At 36.0% G+C, this 22,359-nt stretch overlaps 1 protein-coding gene across 1 annotated transcript in view; it reads left to right on the plus strand.

Annotated features, from left to right (window-relative positions):
- CNBD1 (cyclic nucleotide binding domain containing 1) overlaps positions 1–22,359 on the plus strand; it is a 439,889-nt gene that overhangs the window by 372,636 nt on the left and 44,894 nt on the right. Inside the window, exon 11 of the mRNA XM_057308075.1 lies at positions 10,096–10,163. Within this exon, the coding sequence (XP_057164058.1) occupies positions 10,096–10,163 (68 nt within the window). The remainder of the gene's footprint in view (positions 1–10,095; positions 10,164–22,359) is intronic.

A 22,359-nucleotide genomic window follows, 5' to 3' on the forward strand; every position in this document is an offset into this window, starting at 1 on the left:
TGCCTGGTTTGGGGATCAAGGTAATATTGGCCTCATAGAATGAGTTTGGTAGCTTTCCTTCTGTTTCTGTTTTTTGAAATAGCTTTAGGAGAATAGGTATTATTTCTTCTTTGAATGTTTGGTAGAATTCCCCAGGAAAACCGTCTGGGCCTGGAGTTTTGTTATTTGGAAGGTTGTTTATCACTGACTCAATCTCTTCATAATTAATTGGCCTGTTTAAGAAATCAATTTCTTCCTGTTTCAGTCTTGGTAGTTTATAGGTTTCCAGGAAGGCCTCCATCTCTTCCAGATTGCTCAGTTTTTTGGCATATAGCTGTTGATAATAGTTTCTAATAATCCTTCCAATTTCATTGGTGTTGGTCGTGACCTCTCCTTTTTCATTCATAATTTTAATAATTTGGGTCCTTTCTCTTTTCTCTTGGATAAGCCTTGCCAGTGGTCTCTCAATTTTATTGATTCTCTCAAAGAACCAGCTTCTAGTCCTGTTGATTTGCTCTACTGTACTTCTGGTTTCTAATTCATTGATTTCTGCTCTCATCTTGGTCAACTGCTTCCTCGTGAGTGGATTAGGCCTGTCCCTCTGTTGCTGTTCCAGCTTCTTGAGGTAAGAATATAAAAACTGCATTTTAGATTTTTCTATTCTTTTGAGTGAGGCTTGGATGGCTATGTATTTCCCCCCTAGGACTGCCTTTGCAATATCCCATAGGTTTTGGACCGTTGTGTTTTCATTCTCGTTGGTCTCCATAAATTTTTTTTTTTTTAAAGATTTTGTTTATTTATTCGACAGAGATAGAGACAGCCAGCGAGAGAGGGAACACAAGCAGGGGGAGTGGGAGAGGAAGAAGCAGGCTCATAGCGGAGGAGCCTGATGTGGGGCTCGATCCCATAACGCTGGGATCACGCCCTGAGCCGAAGGCAGACGCTTAACCGCTGTGCCACCCAGGCGCCCCTCCATAAATTGTTTAAATTGATTTTTCATTTCCTGGCTTATCGAGTCATTCCTGAGCAGGATGGTTCTTAATCTCCTAGTGTTTGAGTTTCTTCCAAATTTTTCCTTGTGGTTGAGTTCCAATTTCAGAGCGTTGTGGTCTGAGAATATGCAGGGGATATTTTCAAACTTTTGTTATCTGTTGAGACCTGTTTTGTGTCCCAGAAAATGGTCTATTCTTGAGAATGTTCCATGGGCATTAGAATAGAATGAGTATTCTTTGGTTCTGGGGTGTAGTGTTCTCTATATATCTATGAAGTCCAATTCGTCGAGTATGGCATTCAAAGCCTTTGATTCTTTGCTTAGTTTTTGCCAGGGTGTTCTGTCTATTTCTGAGAGTGGAGTGTTGAGGTCCCCTACTATTAATGTATTTTTATCTATATGTCTCTTTATTCTGGTTAAGAGTTGGCTTGTGTATCTTGCTGCTCCCCTGTTGGGGGCATATATATTTATAATTGTCATATCCACTTGTTGAATACTTCCTTTAAGAATAATATAGTGCCCTTCTGCATCTCTAACTATAGTCTCTAGTTTAAAAACCAATCTATCTGATATGAGAATTGCTACCCCAGCTTTCTTTTGAGTTCCATTTGCATGAAAGATGGTACTCCATCCCTTACTCTCAGTCTGAATGCATCTTTGGATTTGAAATGAGTCTCTTGTAGACAGCAAATGGATGGGACATTTCTTTTTATCCAATCTGCAACCCTGTGGCGTTTATGGGAGCATTTAAACCATTTACATTGACACTAAGAACTGAGAGATAGAATTTTAATGATGCCATGTTGCCAGTAAAGTCTTTGTTTGTATTGGTTGTGACTTTCTGTTCTGTATCACTCTTGGGGCCTTTTTACTTTTATAGAACCCCCCTAATATCTCCTGTAGGGCTGGTTTCGTGGTTACGAAATTGGTTAATGACTGGCGATTCTGGAATGTCTTTATTTCTCCATCAATTCTGAATGACAGCCTTGCTGGATAAAGGATCCTTGGCTGCATGTTTTTCTCTGAAAGAGCTTTAAAAATGCCCCCCCAACCCTTTCTCTCATTCCAGGTCTGTGTAGACAGGTCTGACGTAATTCTGATGCCTTTGCCTTGGTACGTGAGAAATTTCTTTGCCCTGGCCGCTTTCAATACTGTATCTATCCTTGGATCTAATATTTGCAAAATGCACTATGATTTGACGTGGCGTAGGTTTGTCATGGTTGAGCTTGGGAGGGGTCCATTTACAGAGAGGACCCCTCCTCTCTGCCTCTTGGACACAAATGTTTGTTTCCCTCGCTAGATTAGGGATGTTCTCAGCTACAATTTGTTCAAATATCTCTTCTAGACCTCTGTTTTTCTCCACCCCCTCGGGGATGCCGATGATTCTGACATTGGATCTTTTCATTGAGTCAGTAATCTCCCCTAACCTACATTCGTGGGCATGGATTTTTTTAAGACCAGGTTCTATTTTCGTTTTTTCCTCTATTAACCCATCCTCCAATTCACTAATACGTTCCTCTGCTTCGGTGACCTTGGCCATCAGAACCTCTAGTTTTGCCTGCATTTGGCTCATAGAATTTTTAATTTCTGTCAGATTCGCTCTCATTTCTGTCCTTAGGGATTCTATATTCTCAGTAACCTTTTCATTAATAGTTTTTTCAATTCTACTCATCATTTTGACCATCACTACTCTGAATTACATTTCTGATAATTTGGTTACATCCATATCCATTATTTCTGTGGCAGAGACCACAGACTCACTGTCTTTTCTTTGCTGGGGAAGGGGGGGGCTTCTCCTTCTTGTCATTCTGATGAGGAGAGATTGCGGGGTTGTCCAGAGCCCAAATTATTGACTGGGTCCCAGGCCGTGCCCCTTGTTTTATAGGGATCTTAGGGATGTGGGCTTCTTCTTTAAAGATTTTATTTATTTATTTATGTGGCAGAGAGCCAACCAGCGAGAGAGGGAACAGAAGCAGGGGAGTGGGAGAGGAAGAAGCAGGCTCCCAGCGGAGGAGCCCAATGAGGGACTCCTTTCCGGATCGCCGGGATGACCCCCTAAGCCGGGGACAGGTGCTCAATGACTGTGTAACCCAAGCGCCCCAGGTTGTGGGCTTCTTGATTTTTCAGCCTGCCTTCTGTGCTCTGGGGGAGGGGCCTGCTGCGCAGATACTCAGGCAATCTTGTTTGGGTAGAGTCTCCTTGTCCCCTGTGAGGGGGGATGGGGACGAGCACGCTGTGAGCCGGTATTTCCAGGCTTTTGTTCTCTGGCGGCTTTCCCTGGTGGTCTGCTGTGCCTCTTCTGAGAGTCAGAGCAGCAGAGGCTGAATTGTGACAGAACAGAGGGATTGCGGCCCGTTCTCCACTGATGTTCTGGCCACTTTAACTCTGTTACTGTTGGTGCTGCTCAACCCTGCAGCGTCCCCGGGATGTGCGCACCAACTCGGCGTCCCTGCCCTCACTTCCGGGGCCAGCGGGTCTCTGTCCTTTGTGTTTCTAATGCCGCCAGCCGCCCCCGCGCGCTCCCAGATCTCCGGGTCTCAGTCTAAGCCCGGTGAGTACACCGGGATTCCGGAGTTCCATGAGAAGCCTGGTGGCACGCGCTCCTGGTTCATTCAGGGCCTTAGTCTGCTGTTTCGTGGGTGCCGTCCGTGAGTCCGCCCGTTCCCCCCCCCCCCTGCAGGTGGCTACCGCTTCCCAGCGCCAGAACGCGGCTCCCTCCCCCTTCCGTTTATCTTCCGGTATCTGTGCGCGGTTTCATGGCTCCCCGCTTTGTACCTCAATACTCAGCACTGGAGATATTCACTCGTAGAGATCCAGATGTATCTTCCTGCGTCTCACGCTGATTCCATGGATGTTCAGGCTGGTCTGGTAGCTATCCAGCTCGACTCACAGACAGGCTGAAAAAGGCATCCCCTACTCCTCCGCCATTTTAACTCTCCTCAACAACTTTCCTATATATTATATAGCATTGTTAACAGCATGTTGTGTATTATATCCCTAGTACTTATTTATTTTATGACTGGAAGTTTATACCTTTTGACAACCTTCCTCCAATTCCCCCCTTCTCTAACCCTCACTTCGGATTACTGCAAATTTTTTTTTTTCCATAAGGTTTTTTTTTTTAATATTCTGCAAATAAGTGAGATCATACAATATTTGTCTTTCTCTTCCTCACTTACTTCATTTAAGATAATGCCTTCAAGTTTCATCCATGTTGTCACAAATGGTAAGATTTCCTCATTTGTAATGGTTGAATAATTCTCCATTGTATATATATACAATGTGTGTGTGTGTGTGTGTATCATAATTTCTTTATCCATTCATCCATTGGTGGGCACTTAGGTTGTTTTCATATCTTAGCTATTGTAAATAATGCTGCTAAGAACATAGGGGTACAGATATCTTTTTGAGTTAGTCTTTTCATTTTCTTTAGATATATTTCCAGAAGTAGAATTTCTAGATCATATGGTAGTTCTATTTTTACTTTTTTGAGGAATCTTTATACTGTTTTCCGTAGTGTGTGTACCAGTTTACAATCCCACCAACAATGTACAAGGGATCCTTTCCCCCCACATCCCACTAGCATTTGTTATCTTTTATCTTTTTGATGGTGGCCACTCTTAACAGGTGTGAGGCGATATCCCATTGTAATTTTAATTTTTACTTCCTTAATGACTAGTACTATTGAGCATCTTTCATGTACCTGTTAGCAATCTATGTATCTTCTTTGGAAAAATGTCTTTTGCCCGTTTTTAAAATTGAATTATTTGGTTTTTTGCTATTAAGTTGTATGAGTTCTTTATATATTCTGGATATTAACTTCTTCTTAGATATATGGTTTGCAAATATTATTTCCCATTTTGTAGCTTGTCTTTTCACTTTGTTGATGGTTACTTTGCTGTGCAGAAGCCTTTTAGCCTGATGTAGTCTCACTTATTTTTTATTCAGTTGCTTATGTTTTAGGTATAATTTCTTTAAAAATTATTACCAAGACACATGTCAAGGAGACTTTTTCCTATATGTTTTCTAGGAGTTTCATGGCTTCAGAGTTTACATTTAAGTCTTTAATCCATTTTGAGTTAATTTTTGTGAGTGGTGTAAGATAGGGCTCAAGTTCCATTCTTTTACATAAATATCCAATTTCCCCAGCACCATTTATTGAAGAGACTGTCTTTTCTCCACTGAGTATTTTTGACTCCTTTGTCAAATATCACTGACCATTTATGCCTGGGTTTATTTCTGAGTTCTCAATTCTGTTCCAGTGGTTATTTGTCTGTTTTTATACCAGTATCATACTGTTTTTAATTATTACAGCTTTATAGGATAGTTTGAAAAGAGAGAGTCTGATGTCTCCTGCTTTGTTCTTCTTTCTTATGATATCTTTGGTTATTTGGGGTCTTTTGTAATTTCATGTAAATTTTTGGAGTATTTTTTTTTCTGTTTTCTTAAAGAATACCATTTGAATCCTGATAGGGATTGAATTGAATCTATAGATGGCTTTTGGTATTATTGACATTATAACAATATTAATTCTTCCAATCTATGAATACAGGATACCTTTTCATTTATTTGTGTTTTCTTCAATTTCTATCATTAGTGTCTTGTAGTTTTCAGAATAAAGACCTTTCACCTCATTGGTAAAATTTATTAAGTATTTCATTGTTTTTGATGCTATTGTAATGGGATCAATTTCTTTATTTCCTTTTCAGAAAATTTTTTGTTAGTGTATAGGAACACAGCTAATTTTTGTATGTTAATTTCGTATCCTGCAACTTTCTGAATTTGTTTATTAGTTCAAACAGTTTTTTGGTTGAGTTTTTAGAGTTTTCTATATATAAAATCATGTCAGTATGTCAGCTAACTGGAATTAAAATAAAAACTTCAAAAAAAAGAAACTAAAAAATAATAAGATAAAATCATGTCATCTGCAAATAGTGATGATTTTACTTCTTCCTGTCCAATTCTAGTGATTTTTATTTATTTTTCGTGCCTGAGTGCTCTAGCTAGAACTTCTGGTACAGTGTTGAATCAAAGTGGTGAGAGTGGGAACTCTTGTCTTGTTTCTAATCTCAGAGGAAAAGCTTTCAACTTTTCATCATTGAGTATGATGTTAACTGTGGGCTTGTTATACATGACCTTTATTATGTTGAGATATGTTCCTTCTAAGCCCAATTTGTTAAGTGTTTTTTATCATGAATATAGGTTGAATTTTGCCAAATGCTTTTTCTGCATCAATTGAGATGATTATATGGTTCTTTTCTTTCATTCTATTAATATGAGGTAGTGAAATGATTTGTGTATGTTGAAACATCTTTGCATCCCAGGGATAAATTCTATTTTATCATGGTGAATGGTACTTTTAATGTGCTACTGAATTCAGTTTACTAGTATTTTATCAAGAATATTTGCATCTGTATTCATCAGGGATGTTGCCTTTGGTTCTCTTTCTCGTAGGGTCCTTATCTGCCTTTGGTATCAGGATAATAGTTTGGAAGTGTTCTTTTCTCTTTGATTTTTGGAAGAGTTTGAGAAGGATTGATATTACTTTTTTAGGTGTTTGGTAAAAATAACCAGTGTAGCCATGTGGTCCTGGGCTTTTCTTCATTGACAATTGTTCAATCTCCTTATTAGTATATCTTTCTATCTGTAGAAAGAAAGAGAGAAAGATCATATGTTTTATTAGCTATGAAAAAGGTGAGAACACTACAGGTACAGGCATTTAAAGCCATAAGAGACTACTATGAGCCACTATAGCCAATAAATTTGAATATTTAGATAAAATGGACAACTACCTGGAAAAGCAAAACCTTAGAAAATCTTTACAAAAAGGGGAGCCAGGCTGGCCTAGTCAGTAGAGCATACAACTCTTAGTCTTGGGGTCATGAGTTCAAGCCCCATGTTGGGCATAGAGCTTACTTAAAAAAAAAAAATCTTAACAAAAAGAAATAGAAAATGAAAATAATTTTGTGTCTGTTAAAAAAACTCAATACATAATTTAAAATCTTCCTATAAAGACCCATTTGGTTTGGTAATCTGTGAATTCTACCAAATATTTAAGGAAGACATGTGTCAATCCTACACAAACCCTTCTGAATAGGAAGAAAAACAGTCCTAAACTTTTTAAAATAGGCTTTATACCAAAACACCTCAAAAATATTATAAGAAAAAATCTCTGGCCAATATCATAAATAAACATATATTCAAAATTGTACTAATATGTTAGTATGCTGAATCCAGAAATATATAGAAAGAGCTATTTATCACAACTGAGTTTGGTTTATTCGAGAAATATAAGGTTAGTGTAAACTAAAAAATGTATCAATATATTTCACTATATTTTCAGAATAAATGAAAAACATCATATAATCGTTTTTTTTTTCAGAAACCCTTAGTTTTTAAATTTTTTATTCAATGAACTCAGACACAGTACCATTTCTATAACTATTACTGAAGTTTCAGAGCTTCATGTAAGCACTATAATAAAAATATGTCAACTCTTGAAGGCATTCTTCTTCAGGAAAACCTGCTCACAGCAGGGCCCTTTGAATCACATCCTGTAGATCAATCTGATATTACTTTTTCAGCTGTCCCTCCTGAGATCTCTCTGAAGCTACAAAGAAAAGGAAACAATAATTCTTTTATGGCTATCATAATTACTGAAATGGAATCACATGGTGTTTCTGCATGCACTTTTGCAAAAGTGTGCTTCTTTGCTTGTTAAAACGTTGTTTAAAAAGGAGTGAAAATTTTGTGTCAGAGCCGAGTGGAATTCAGAGATGACATCTTCATGCTTTTATTCTTGTCTGTAGCAGTCACTTGAGTTGGAGAGAGGCAACCTTATCCCAAATAAAATCTGCTTATTGAATGACCTCTCACTGCCAGACTACTTTTATTTGTTATTCAAATACAGTTTAAAAGTTATGATAATACTATAGACACACCAAAAACTGCTTTCTAGTTTCTAAATTTAGCTACATATTCTCTTCTCTGATTAAATTGCAACTTCCTGATGTGGGTAATGTAAAGTTGGTGCATTTGAAAATTATTCTAAATTATTAAATGCAACTTCCTGATGCGGGTAATGTAAAGTTGGTGTGCTTATAAAAATGAATTTAATGCTAACATCTATTACATTAGTGATGTTCCTATACTTTTATACCCATAAAAATGAAGAAAAATCCATATAATTTTGTGGTGTACCTTCTGTTAGTAATCAATGACTTACAATGAGGTCATTATCCATTTTCTACCTTTTTATTGAGATAAACAAAACTTAGCTAAAATACTGGCCATTTATATAATACAATAATGTCACTTGCTTAACTTTCCTGAGGCCTCAATTTCTCATTTGTGAAATTGTTACAAGAATAGCTATCTTGTAGATCTTAGGTGAAAATTGCAAAAGATAACATGAAGTTTGTCTGGCATTTAATATGTTCAGTCAAGTTTTCGTTTCCTTGACTTCTTTCTTTACCAGGCAATTTCTTTTCTGTGTCCCACTCACAGACCCAGAAGAAAGAGCTCCTTAATCAGTCTCTCCTAATTGGACCAGGGATATATCATTAATTAATGTAAACAAATTTATAGGTTGGGACAAGCCAATTATCTTTTCTCAATAAATAAACTCTGTCATAAATACTGGGGCCAACTGGTAGTTTCCTGAATTACAAGATTATGTCAACTTGATTTGGGGGTCTCCACATTAGGTGTTGTATAAAATGAGGCAGTGGAGAAAGTGAACAGATAATTTAAGGGGAAGTATGTAGGAGTATGAGAGGGACTTCATAGTTTCCAATGTACAAAGCTAGCTCCCTTGTCTCCTAATATTTCTGATCTCATATTTAATTTTCATTATGCCATTTTGTAAGAGTCTATTTTATATGCCCTTTTTAAGCAAACATTTTTTTATTTTAGCTAACTTAAATGTGTTCTAATATTACAAATTAAGTGAGTTTGAGTTATTAACTGTTCCAGTGCTTCTAAAATTCTGTTATTTAAAGCAGCTTTTGTTATTTTTCAAGATACTAAGTTACAACATGATTTTTATTAGTATTTATTTCTAAGTCGACTATAAAATTGTTACTAGGTTTGCTGATATTACATAATATGTTTTGAAACTGACATCTTTACCTTAAAAATATTAGTGAATTCATCATATATTTCAATACTATGGAGATTACATAAGGTCAAGGAGGAAAAATGATCAAAAAGTTTGTCCAATAATTGAATGGATTGTGCATGAAATACCATGATCCCAAATTTTAGTACATATTAATATTTATGAATATATTACTTAGGGTACTTTTGACACAAATTTAAAAACAGACCTAATTAAAAGTATAAAGTTATTTATTATGTAAGAAGAAGCAAACTATCCAAAGATGTCAGCAAAGATCTCTTTAAGTCTTTTCAGTCAGCTCTCCTCAATGTGTTGGCTATAGTTCTTAGTCTTGTCTTTTCATGCATCCAAAATGCTGCTGTAGGCTCTGTGGTCCAGCACAACTTTGTCCAAAACATAAAGGGCAGTTGCCCATCCCCAGATTGTTTTTAAATCCTGGAATTTAGATTTCCCCAGAAGTCTCCCAGCACACTTCCTGTTATATCCCATTGGATTTAAATGTCTGGTGTGCTCTACTGTTCAAGAAGAATTTTGAATAATTCCACTTTATTCTCAAATGTGCTCCTGTTTAGATGATAGATTATAATTAAGTTTGGTCACATGCCTATGCCTTAGGAGCATGAGATCCTGAATGAAAAAGCAAATAATCTAGTATTTTTAGCCTCTCATAGAAAGTGATTTTTGGCAAGGGATAATGTAATGGCTTTGGGGTAGGCAACCAATAATGTCTGCCACATGTTACGTACTGAACCATTTCCAATTTCTGATTATGAAGTTAGACATTATATAAATTAAATTAATTTATGCTAAAATTCTCTGTGATAATCAAGGTGTCTGTGAATGTGAATTTAGGAAAAAGTACAAATGAGTCAATTTTATTGTTAGGGGAAATTCAACTTGGTCTTCCATATCAAAATATTGATAAAGATTAGCAACTTTTCCACTTTTTGCTTATTTTTTATTACTTTTGATGGTATTCTAAATATTTTCTTTGCTTTTCCCCTAGAATTAGACCCAGTGACCAAGCAACTTATGCTCCATACAGCTAAACCAACTTTTGGCCATCTGACAGATGTAAGTAAAATGTCCAAGTTATAATAAATATCACTATTCATGGTAATTAAATTCAAGCATTTATTATATTTTAATGTTTAGTAGGCTTGCTACTAAAAGGGCTGGAATATCATTCACTCCCTAGAAAATAATGGAGTAGGATACTTCCACCACTTACGTGTTTTAATGTGGGGTTATGGTAATATTATTGGCAATGTGGAGATTTATAATAGACTACAAAAATTTTCATAGTCTGTCTCAACAAAAGGGTACCATATAATCATCCTTAGATAAAAGAGATTCACCTAAGGGGCGCCTGGGTGGTAGAGTCGGTTGAACCTCCAACTTGATTTTGGTTCAGGTCAGATCTCAGGGTTATGATATTGAGCCTCATGTGGGGCTATGTGATCTGCTCAGAGTCTGCTTAAGACTCTCTCTCCCTCTCCCTCTTCCTTCCCCCATCCCACTCTTTCTCTCTGTCTCTAAAATAAATAAATAAAATCTTTTTAAAAAAACAGTTTCACCTATGTTTTCTTCTAGGAGGTTTATAATTTCAGATCTTACATTTAAGTCTATAATTAATTTTGAGTTGATTTTTTTGTATGATGTAAGATAAGGGTCCAGTTTCATACTTTTACATGCCTATAATATGTGACAACATGGATGAACCTTGAGGTACTTATGCTAAATGAAATAAATCAGTCACAGAAGGACAAATATTCCATGATTTCATTTATATGGGGTATCTAAATTAGACTCATGGAAGCAAAGGATAGAATGAGAGGGAAATGGGTAGTTGCTAATCAATGTATAAATTAAATCAGTAATCAATAAAAGCAATAATATAATCAATAAAATTTCAGCTATGCAAGATGAAAATGTTCTAGAGAGCTACTATACAACGTTTTGCCTAGATAACAACATTTTATTGTTAACTAAAAATCTGTTAAGAGGATAAATCTCATGTTAAGTGTTATTAGCATAATAAAATAATTTTTATAATTTCACATTTTTAAGAGCAATACATTTAAATAGATATTTCAAAAGCTGTGCATAATTGTTTTTAGTTTAACATGTCCTTTTTATGTGACTAAATTATTACTGGTAGTTGTAATAAATACATATTATACCAATCTCTATAAAACATACATTTACAATATGCTATAGAATGCATAGAGGACCATTATAAATTAGATCACATTAGAATAATTAGTTTATGTTAGAATATTTGATAACTTATATAAGAAATGTGAAGAAACCCTTGAACAACTTTATGATATAAAAAATAATATGGAGAAAGTTTATATCCATAACATTCCGGAGAGGTCTGGAGAAAGCCAGATGGCCTGATGGTATTATTCTACATGAAAGGAAGGCAGAACCCAAGTCCACATGTCTGGAGAGGGTGTTTGTAAAAGGTGGCAGACTATGATGTCTCATATGAGAAAAAGGTAGAGAAGTCAAAGGGAAAGGAAACAGGTTGGCTGTTTAACCAAATAGGGTCTTTGAGGACCAAAAATCCGTTAAGGGAATTTTTAAAGTCTAACTTGCTAATAGCGTGGTGCTCAGTGCTAGCCTTGCCCTCTATCTCCCTACAAAAATCATTAGTGAAATCTACATGACTCACTCTGATACTTTCAGTGTTTTCTTATGGTTAAATTTGGACACATGTTGAGTCTTCCTTTAAGACTAATGTGTGGTGAGGATAGAAATCCCCCAAAGGGGACAACATCTGGGTTGTATTTTGAGAACTTAACTGGGATTTGTGATTAAGGTGCAGTTCTCAGCTGTATTTTGTATTAAATCATCATGATGAAAGTGAGACGAGTGTTTCCTCACTGTGGTTGCCAAATGACACAAACCATGATGATAGTTGGCATATGACTTCATAGAAGAGGAACATTATGAGATGAGCATTTGAAAAGTTTAATACTAAAGATTAAAATAAAGTGCTAAATTCATGTACCATTTCATGTATTGAGTGAGAGAATCAAGAAATGATATTCTAAGTCTCAGGCTAGTAATGGATATGCAACTGAGCTACAAAAGTTAACCAAGTTCTTAAGATAGCAAAACCTTTCCAGGATTATAATAAGATGTTCATGCTGATGTTGCCTGGAGTGGTAGAATTTCTTGGAGAAAGTACTCTATTGGGTGATTTGGTCAACAATTGAGTATTAGAATGATTTGTTGAGGTCAGAGGCAACCAAAAAATAGAGAAATGTATGGGGAATGTAATGCCAGTGACATAAGAAAAATATTTTGATTTGTGGTTAGACTATGCCATTGAAATGATCAGGAGTAGGAGGTATAAAGTAGAGAAATGAAAAAGATTACAAAATCATTTTCAAGACCAGTGCTAAGAATTACATAAGGTGGACATGTCTCTGTTTTGGTGGCAATATGTTATAAAGTGGAAAGTAGCCAGGATTAAGATGACAAGATTCTGATAATAAGTCAAAAAGACAGGTAATAAGAGATTTCTACATGTATTTCAGAACTCCAGAGACTTTGTAATAAGACTTGTGATAAGATTATGTGGAGAAAATGTTAGAAATACCCAGAGATAGTCACTTCAAGAGCTATTTATAAATAAGCCCTCCTGGAAAGACCTTGAATTCATTAAAACCCCAAATTTTCCTCCCTCCTATCTGTCTCTTAGTAAAGCTGATTCAGGAGGAAGAAGATTAGAGGTAATAATGTCCGCCTTTAGTAGATAAAATGGAATCACTGACTCGAAACTTCAGTTGTCAGTTCAAAGTGGGCCATTTGCAGATTACTAACATGTGGCTCAGCTGCCTGAGGTCATCATATGGGCTAGAGAACAGGAAAAAATTGGCTTCAAGAACTTGCCCTGGGCACTGAAATTGCCCACTAATTTAATTCTGGTCTGATGGTTGTCCTACATAGAGCTGATATGACCAAAGAGACATGAAGAAGCAGATTTGGAAATAAAAACAAAGGACTATGCAAGACCCTAGGAAGTAGAAACACTTAACCACTCATTTTAGGTTGTTTTAAGGGTACAAATTATATGCTTGTCATAAAGAAGTTAAGCTCATAAAATGAGAGTAGTTTGAAAGTAAGGCAGAAATACCAGTATTAAAAGGCCCACGTAAAGATGTTTCTGGCAGGTGGGCTCTGACTCAGGATGAAATGTGGTTAGTGGGTGAGGACTGAACTTCTGAGTTCCCCTCTGTACTTCCCCTTTTGTAGCACTAATCGCATATTCCCTGAACTTAAGATATACCTACTGATCTCTGCTGATGCAAGTATAAATATGCCTGACTCTGCTGAGAGGGGACAAGCCAGAATTAAGAGAAAAGACTCTCCTGAACGCTAAGTCATCAGACTGGATAGAAACACTACTCAGAAGAGAACACTGAGAAGGCTCCTTTATTCCTTAGGAGAGGAGTTTAAGCCAGTACTCAGTGGAGCCCTAGGTATCACAAGTAAATTCTGGTGTTCTTGAGACTTTTTTGAGGGGGATACAGATGTTCTTTGTGGGAAATATATAAATGAGAAATAGGACTTTATTCATGGGGTTAGTGGATATAGGAAGTGCTGGAAAGGGCTGGCTCACTGGCAGGAACTGCCACCTGCATGAGCAAAGATATAATCTATGCATTCTGGGGAACTGAACATAATAGGGAATGTGATATATCAGAGAAACAGGCATTTAAAAGGCAGCAGAAAGAGCAAAATGGGGTAAGGAGAAAATCTGAGGTTGGAATTGTGGCCAGAGAGAGACTTAGAAGACAATACACATTTCTAATTAAACTTTTAAGTTGTTTGCAGTGTCAGGTTTAAAAGTAAAAGTTTTCTTTCTCTTAGAATCTCCAATTGCTCACTAATGATTTTTATGTGATTTTTTTGTTTTATGTTCAGTGGAGAAAAGGTGGCAAATCCAACTTCAGGTTTAGGGAGAGTGGCAAGAATAGATGCTGCATACAAAGCCAGCCACATGTGTTAAACCAGGTAGCACAAGAAAAATAAAACACTTTATTCTCCAGCGTGTTAATAATCATGCAATTGCTCACTTTTAATTCTGTATTTGTCACTATGTTGTTTTCTGACAATTCTAAATCTACTTCAGATTTGGCCTCCTTCAAGGCCTTCTATTAGTGAAATCTACACGACTCGCTCTGATGCTTTCCATGTTTTTTTATGGTTGAATTTGGACACATGTTGAGTCTTCCTTTAAGACTAATGTGTGGTGAGGATAGAAGTCCCCCAAAGGGGACAACATCTGGATTAGATTTTGAGAACTCAGCTGGGATTTGTGATTAAGGTGTAGCTCTCAGCTGCATTTTGGATTAAATCATTATGGTGAAAGTGAGACAAGAGTGTTTGCACAAGCTAGTATTGTTTTAACTAATTCCAGCAAAATCAAAATTAAAAGAACAGAATATATATCTGAATAAAATATCTGATTCTTTCATGCACTTTATTCATGCTCATCAGAATTTTTTTCACAGACCTACAATTATTTTGACTAGTTTATAGAAATGAGGAGTTTCAGACACAGCTCATTAGTGCCTGTATAATTATTGGATGTTTAAACAAAGCCAAATTCTTATGGCCATAAACAGCCAGCATTGCAGTTTAGCTTGGAGCTCACTCCCTACTCATCTGCTCAAGCTATGTTTAATTCTCCTGTGTTTACTCTTAAAAACTCTGTTGTTTGGGGGCACTTGGGTGGCTCAGTCTGTTAAGAGTGTGACTCTTGATTTTGGTTCAAGTCATGATCTCAGGGTAGTGGGACCAAGTTCTGTTTTGGGCTCTCTGCTCAGTGGAGAGTCTGCTTGTCTCCCTCTCCCTCTGCCCCTCCCCTCTGTGCAACTCTCTCTCTCACTCACTTTAAAACAAATCTTAAAAAAAAACAAACCCAAAAAATTGTTGTTTTACCTTTCACAATTAATCTACAATAAATCTGGAAATGACTTTTGTGTATGGTATGAATTTAAGGTCAAGTGTTTTATTTTGTTTTTCTTTTTAACATATGTCCAATTTTCCCAGCTTTATGTATTGAAAAGACCATCCTTTACTCATTGAACCAATTGCCATCATTGTTATAAATCACATGATTATATACATGTGAGCCTATTTATATATTCTCTGTTATGTAATATAGGTACATTTCTCCCCCCACACCAATGCCAAAATAGCTTAATTTTTGAGGATTATATATAAATTCTGACTTTTTTTTGTAGAATAAATCTTCCTGCTTTTAAGGATTGAAACTATAAAACTCATAGTAGAAAATATATGAGAAAATCTTCATGACATTAGTCTATGCAATGATATCTTGAAAATGACACCCAAAGCACAGCAATAAAGGCAAAAATAGAGAAGTGGGACCATATCACACCAAAAAGCTCCTGCATAGCAAAAAATAAAAATTAAAAAAAATTAAAAAAATCAACAAAATGAACAGATGAGCTATGAAATAGGAGAAAGTATTGACAAACCATATATTTGATAGGGGTTAATATCCCAAATACAGTAGAGCCTCCTTCAATTCAATCTTCTTTTATTTCTACTTATTATGTTTAGGTTTTAGAGCTTTTTGAGTCTACTGGTATATATCTTTCATTAGTTTTGGAAAATTCTCAGCCAGGAATTTTTTCAAATAAAGGTCCTGCCCCATTCTTTTCCCTCTCCATCTCGGACTCCATTTAAATATATGTAAGAAATTTGTACTTTGAGTGTCTTGTCTCCTATACATTTTCTATATTTCTATTTCTTTTTATCACTGTTTCAGAATATTTGCATACATTTCAGTTATTCTTCCTTCCAGTTCACTAATCCTATCTTTTACCTAATTTGCTGTTAAATGTAGCTGTTGAGTTCTTAATTTCCAAATCTGGCTTTTTATCCAAAGGAAATGAACAACACTAATTTAAAAAGAAATATGCACACCCATATATTCACTGCAGCACTATTTACGATAGCCAAGATCTGGAAGCAACTTTAGTGTCCATTGATGGATGAATGGGTAAAGAAATTGTGGTTTATATACATAGAAGAATATTATTTAGCTCTTAAAAGAAGAATGATGTCTTGCCATTTGTGACAAAACAGATGGACTTTGAAGGCATTATGCTAAGTGAAGTAAGTCAGTCAGAGAAAGACAAATATTGTATGATCTCTTTTATATGTGGAATCTAAAAAATAATATTAGTAAATTAAAAAAACAAAACAAAACAAAACAAAACAAAACAAGCTCATAGAGACCAAAAACAGAATTAGTGATTGCCAGAGATAGGGAGTAGGGTGGGAGAAATGGATAAACTGTGTTTTTTTTTTCAGTTTAAATAAATTGAACAAAAAATATATAGGCTCAAATTATCAGATGATATCTACATTTTTCCATCCTTTTAGCCCACATTTCCCACTTTTTCTTGAACATATTAGTCAAAGGGTTTTTTTTGTTTTTTGTTTTTTTACTGTAGTAAGAACACTTAACATGAGATTACCCTCTTAACAAATTTTTAAGTGCCTACAAAATGTTAACCAGAGACGCAATGTTTGTATACTTGATGTCTAGAGCTTACTCATCTTGTGTAACTGAAACTTGATACCTATTGAACAACAACTCCCTATTTTCCTCCGTCCCCAGCCTCTGCAAACCACCATTCTACTCTCTAATTCTATGAGTCCCACTGTTTAGACACCTCGTATAAGTGGAATCATGTAGCATTTGTCCTTCTATGACTGGCTTATCTCACTTCACATAATATCCTCCAGTTCATCTAGGTTGTTGCATATGGCAGAATTTCCTTCTTTTTTTAAGGTGGAATAATATTCCATTGTATGCATATACCATATTTCTTTATCTAAATGATGATGGGCACTTAGGTTGTATCCATATCTGACTGTTGTGAATAATGTGTCAATGAGCATGGGACTGAATATGTAACTTTGAGATCCCAATTTCAGTTCTTTTGAATACATACCCATTAGTGGCATTGATGGATCATATGGTAGTTCTATTTTAATTTTTGAGGAACCTCTATACTATTTTCCATAGTGGCTGCACCATTTTAGATGCCAATTTCTATGTATTCTTATCAACAGTTGTCTTTTATTTTTTAATAATAGCCATTATAGCAAGTATGAGGTGATATCTTATTGTAGTTTTGATTTGCATTTCCCTGATGATTAGTGATGTTAAGCAACTTTGCATACATGTGTTGGCCATGTGTATGTCGTCTTTGGAGAAATGGCTATTCAAGTTGTTTGCTCATTTTTAAGTCAGTGTATTTGTATTTTTGCTATTGAATTGAAGGAGCCTCTACTGTATTTAGGATATTAACCCCTATCAAATATATGGTTTGTCAATACTTTCTCCTATTTCATAGCTCACCTGTTCATTTTGTTGATTTTTTTTTTTTTTTTTTTGCTATGCAGGAGCTTTTTGGTGTGATATGGTCCCACTTCTCTATTTTTGCCTTTATTGCTTGTGCTTTGGGTGTCATTTTCAAGATATCATTGCATAGACTAATGTCATGAAGATTTCCTCATATATTTTCTACTACGAGTTTTATAGCTTCAATCCTTAATTTCTAACTCTTTAATTCATTTTGAGTTGATTTTTATGTATGGTGTCGGATAAGTATCCAGTTTCATCCTATTGCATGTGTATATCTAGTTTTCCCAACACCATTTGTTGAAGAGATGATCCTTTCCCCATTCTACGTTCTTGGCATTATTGTTGAAAATCATTTTATGGTATATGTGTGAATTTATTTGGGGGCTCTTTATTCTGTTCCATTGATTTATCTATCTGTTTTTATATGAGTGAGATACTGTTTTATTGCTGTAGCTTTGTAATTTGAAATCAAGAAGTATGATGCCTCCAGCTTTGCTTTTTTCTCTTAAGATTGCTTTGGCTATTTGGGGTCTTTGTGGTTTCATAGGAATTTTAAGATTGTCTTTTCTATTTCTCTAAAAAATACCTTTGGGGTTTTTATAGGGATTGCACCAAGTCTGTAGAACACTTTGAGTAGTATGGATATTTTAATAATATTAATTCTTCCAGTTCATGAGTACAGGTTCTTTCCATTTATTACTGACTTCTTTAATTTCTTTTATCACCACTTTATAGTTTTCAGTGTACAAGTTTTTTATCTCCTTGGTCTGATGCTATTGTAAACAGGATTATTTTCTTAATTTCCTTTTTGGATGGCTCATTGTTAGTATATAGAAATACAACCAATGTTGATTTTTGTGTCCTACAACTTAATTTTTTTTCAGAGTGAGGAAGAGTACAAGCAGGGGGAGGGGCAAAGGGAGAGGGAGAGAATCTTAAGCAGACTCCATGCTGAGCACAAAGTCCAACACGGGGCTCTTTCTCAGGACCCCAAGATCATGAATGGAGTAGAAATCGAGAGTTGGATGCTTAACTGACTGAGCCACATAGCCATTCCTGTGTCCTGCAACTTTAAAGCCAGACAAAGACACTACAAGAAAACTGCAGCCCAATATCCTTGGTGAACATAGAATCACAAATCTTCAACAAAATACTAGCAAACCAATTCATCAGCACATTAAAAGGATCACACATCATGAGAAAGTGGGATTTATCCCCAAACAAGGTTGGTTCAACATAAATCAATTAATCTGCTATGCCACATTTATAGAATGACAGAATAAAAGTCACTTGATCATACCAATATATGCATAAAAAACATTTGACACAATTAATTACCCTTTCATGGTAAAAACTGTCATCAAACTGGGTGTGGTAGGAAGGTACCTCAACATAGTAAAGACCGTAATTAACAAGCCCACAGCTAATATACTCAGTGTTAACAAACCAAAAGTTTTCCTCTATGATCAGAACCAAGGTAAGGATGACTACCACACCACTTCTATTCAGCATACTACTGGAAATCCTAGTCAGAACAATTTGACAAGAAAAAAGAAAGCATCCAAATTGGAAAGAAAGAAGTAAAATACTGTTGGGCTTGAGCTTATAAATGTAGAAAACCCTAAAGACTCCACAAAACAAAACTGTCAGTTATTTTAAAGTCCTTATTTACTATAGCATCTGAATCATCTGTGCATCTAGATCATCTAATTTTTTTTTCTTAGTTCTCTCTCATATTGTCTTACTTGTTGCCATGCCCAGTAATTTTCAGTCTAACGCTAGATATTTTGTATAAAAATGCAGGAGACTTCCCATGATATCCTCCTAGTAATAAGCTTCTTTGTTTCTTCAGTAGGCGGATGGAATGGGAAGTTCAAAACTTAAAGCAAGCAGGGAATTAAGGCTGCATCACAACTTTGGTAATAGTCTATTATTTCATTCTTGTCATTCACCAAGGTTTAATGGAATTTGAAAACATCATGTGGGCCCTTCCCCTAACAGTTCCTGAAATCTATTTTTACCTCTCCAGGAAAAACTGCTGAAAATTCAGCTTTTTTTTTTCCCCCAGTGGTTTTTGGCTAAGCATTTTAGGTTCTTGCCTTGCATGGCTTAGGGGATAGGGGCGATAATTTACCGTGTGTTTGAGGCCCATAAAGTCTTTAATTTTGTCACTATAAACACAAGACACCATGATTATCAGATCTTTATGTCTTCACAGGATTATAAGATATCTGAAGGCTTAAAAAAAAAAAAAAAAAGATTTTTCCCAGCTTTTCTAATTGTGTTTAGCAGGAATGACAGTCTACCACAAAGTAATCCACTTTACCCAGAAGCAGAAGTTCTGCATATATTTCTACTGAAAAACATGAATCAAAACATTTTCCCTGGTTAATTTTATTTCCATATTTAGGCTGTACCACTTTTTATGGTTTCCCATCTCAGGGACATGCCTACAGTACATTTTTTAACAAGTGCCTGGCAGTATTTTTTCCCCAGTGAATGGTTCAAGACTATCAGTCCCTAATATCTGAAACATTCAAATGGCCTCCCTGCACCTGTATGGTTTCCACCACAGGAATACCTTTGCTTAAGACAATAAACTATTCTATCTCTTAAACATTTTTATGCTAAGATTTTGCCATGTGCATGAAAAGACACTCCTTTTCTCTTCTTTGTGGAAAGGTTAGACTTCAAGGAGGATACTTAGTGGCCATGACTTGATAAATAAATGAGGTTCTTGCAGAACAATGGAAGTGTGACAGGTATATGAGTAATTGCTGACAGAATGTACAAAAATATTGTAAATACAGAAAGACTAGAGACTACTTTAAACTAGACTTGAGGGGTGCCTGGGTAGCACAGCGGTTGGGCGCCTGCCTTCGGCTCAGGGCGTGATCCTGGCGTTATGGGATCGAGCCCCACATCAGGCTCCTCCGCTATGAGCCTGCTTCTTCCTCTCCCACTCCCCCTGCTTGTGTTCCCTCTCTCGCTGGCTGTCCCTATCTCTGTCAAATAAATGAATAAAATCTTTAAAAAATAAAAATAAAAAAATAAACTAGACTTGAATCAAGATGAATAGGGAGGAAAAGGAGCAGAGAGAATAAAGAAGAACATTTATTTACTTTTTTTCTTATTGAAACATTTATTCTATTTAAATTCAATTAGCCAACATAGAGTACATCATTAGTTTCAGATGTAGTGTTCAATAATTTATCAGTTGCTATAACACCCAGTGCTCATCACATCGCATGCCCCCTCAATGCACATCACCCCATTCCCCACTCACCTTCCCTACACAAACCCTCAGTTTGTTTCCTACAGTGAAGAGTCTGTTATGGTTTTTTTCCCAAGAAAAATGTTTAAAGCATTGTGAATCAAGTTCAATATTAGACCAAACTAATAAAGGGTATGTAACACATAGTTCATAGTTGGTGAAACATATTAAGAATAAAACTAGATATTTGTTCAATGAAAAGGAGGTGTGGTAAATGGCAAGGCAAAAGGAAAATTAAGAAGTTCCTTTTTATTTGGGACTTCTCTATTCCTTGGTTCATCTGTCAGTGACAATGTTACTTCCTGAAATATTCTGATAATCTCTGTAAAAATGCGTATGTGTTCCACCAAAAAAAGAATAAATATTGTCCAGGAAATTCAGTTTATAATGCTTATTCTGGTGTCTACCATTTTTACCTGGCTGAAATTTTGTATTGTGTGTGCAATATTTTGCTGAGTGGTACATGACCACAATCAGGAGCACAGCAGCAGTGAAGAGGCCACAGGAATACATAGAGTCCCAAGTCTGTGCTCCTGGCGTCCCCCACTCACCTGAGGGGTTGATATTCAAAGACAGAAAAGGCAACAAGACAGCAAAATGGAGGAGGTCTGTAGGTGTAATGTTTCTTCACCTTAAAATGTATGTGGTATACATATCTGTTTTAGTTTCTTTTTGACATTTGACTTGGTGACCAGTCTGAATGGGCTAAATTTTAAAAGTGAAGAAAGGAATTATTTTCATTTTTATACTATTTTCTCTATTTGATATATTAAAAACAAATATATGACTCTTGGGGCACCTGGGTGGCACAGCGGTTGAGCGTCTGCCTTCAGCTCAGGGCGTGATCCCGACATTATGGGATCGAGCCCCACATCAGGCTCTTCTGCTGTGAGCCTGCTTCTTCCTCTCCCACTCCCCCTGCTTGTGTTCCCTCTCTCGCTGGCCGTCTCTATCTCTGTCAAATAAATAAATAAAAAAAAATCTTAAAATAAAATAAAATAAAATAAAAACAAATATATGACTCTTAACATAGACTACATAAGGGTCACTTGTAGAAATTTTTAAACAGTCATATTTGATTTGCTCTTTCCTTACTCTGCAATTTCTAATTCAGGATACTTGAAATGTATGTCAGACACCTGCATTTTTAAAAGTTTTATAAATGATTGCACTCAAGCTCCCTTCAGACTTGGAAACATTTGCCTGGCATCAATCTGAAAACATATTTTTTAAACATTGCTATTTGGTCCTGAAATAAAAGCTGCACTATTTTGACTCTTAGACTAATCCAGGGTATCTATTAAGTGTATATACATGTCATCAACACTATTACTTTTCAAAAGATGATGAAAACCCTAATTTAGTTCTACTAACTCTTTTCTTTATTTTAAAGTTATTTTTAAAATTTTATTTATTTATTTAATTTATTTTTGAAGGAGGGAGAGCTCATGAACAGGAATGGGGGGTGTTGAGGGAGGAGCAGATGGAGAGGGAAAATCAGACTCCCCGCTGAGCAGGGAGCCTAATGTGATACGGGGCTCAATCCCAGGAACCTGGAATCCGGACCT

The sequence above is a fragment of the Ursus arctos genome, unplaced genomic scaffold, assembly GCF_023065955.2.
Source record: "Ursus arctos isolate Adak ecotype North America unplaced genomic scaffold, UrsArc2.0 scaffold_6, whole genome shotgun sequence".
Lineage (NCBI taxonomy): Eukaryota > Metazoa > Chordata > Mammalia > Carnivora > Ursidae > Ursus > Ursus arctos.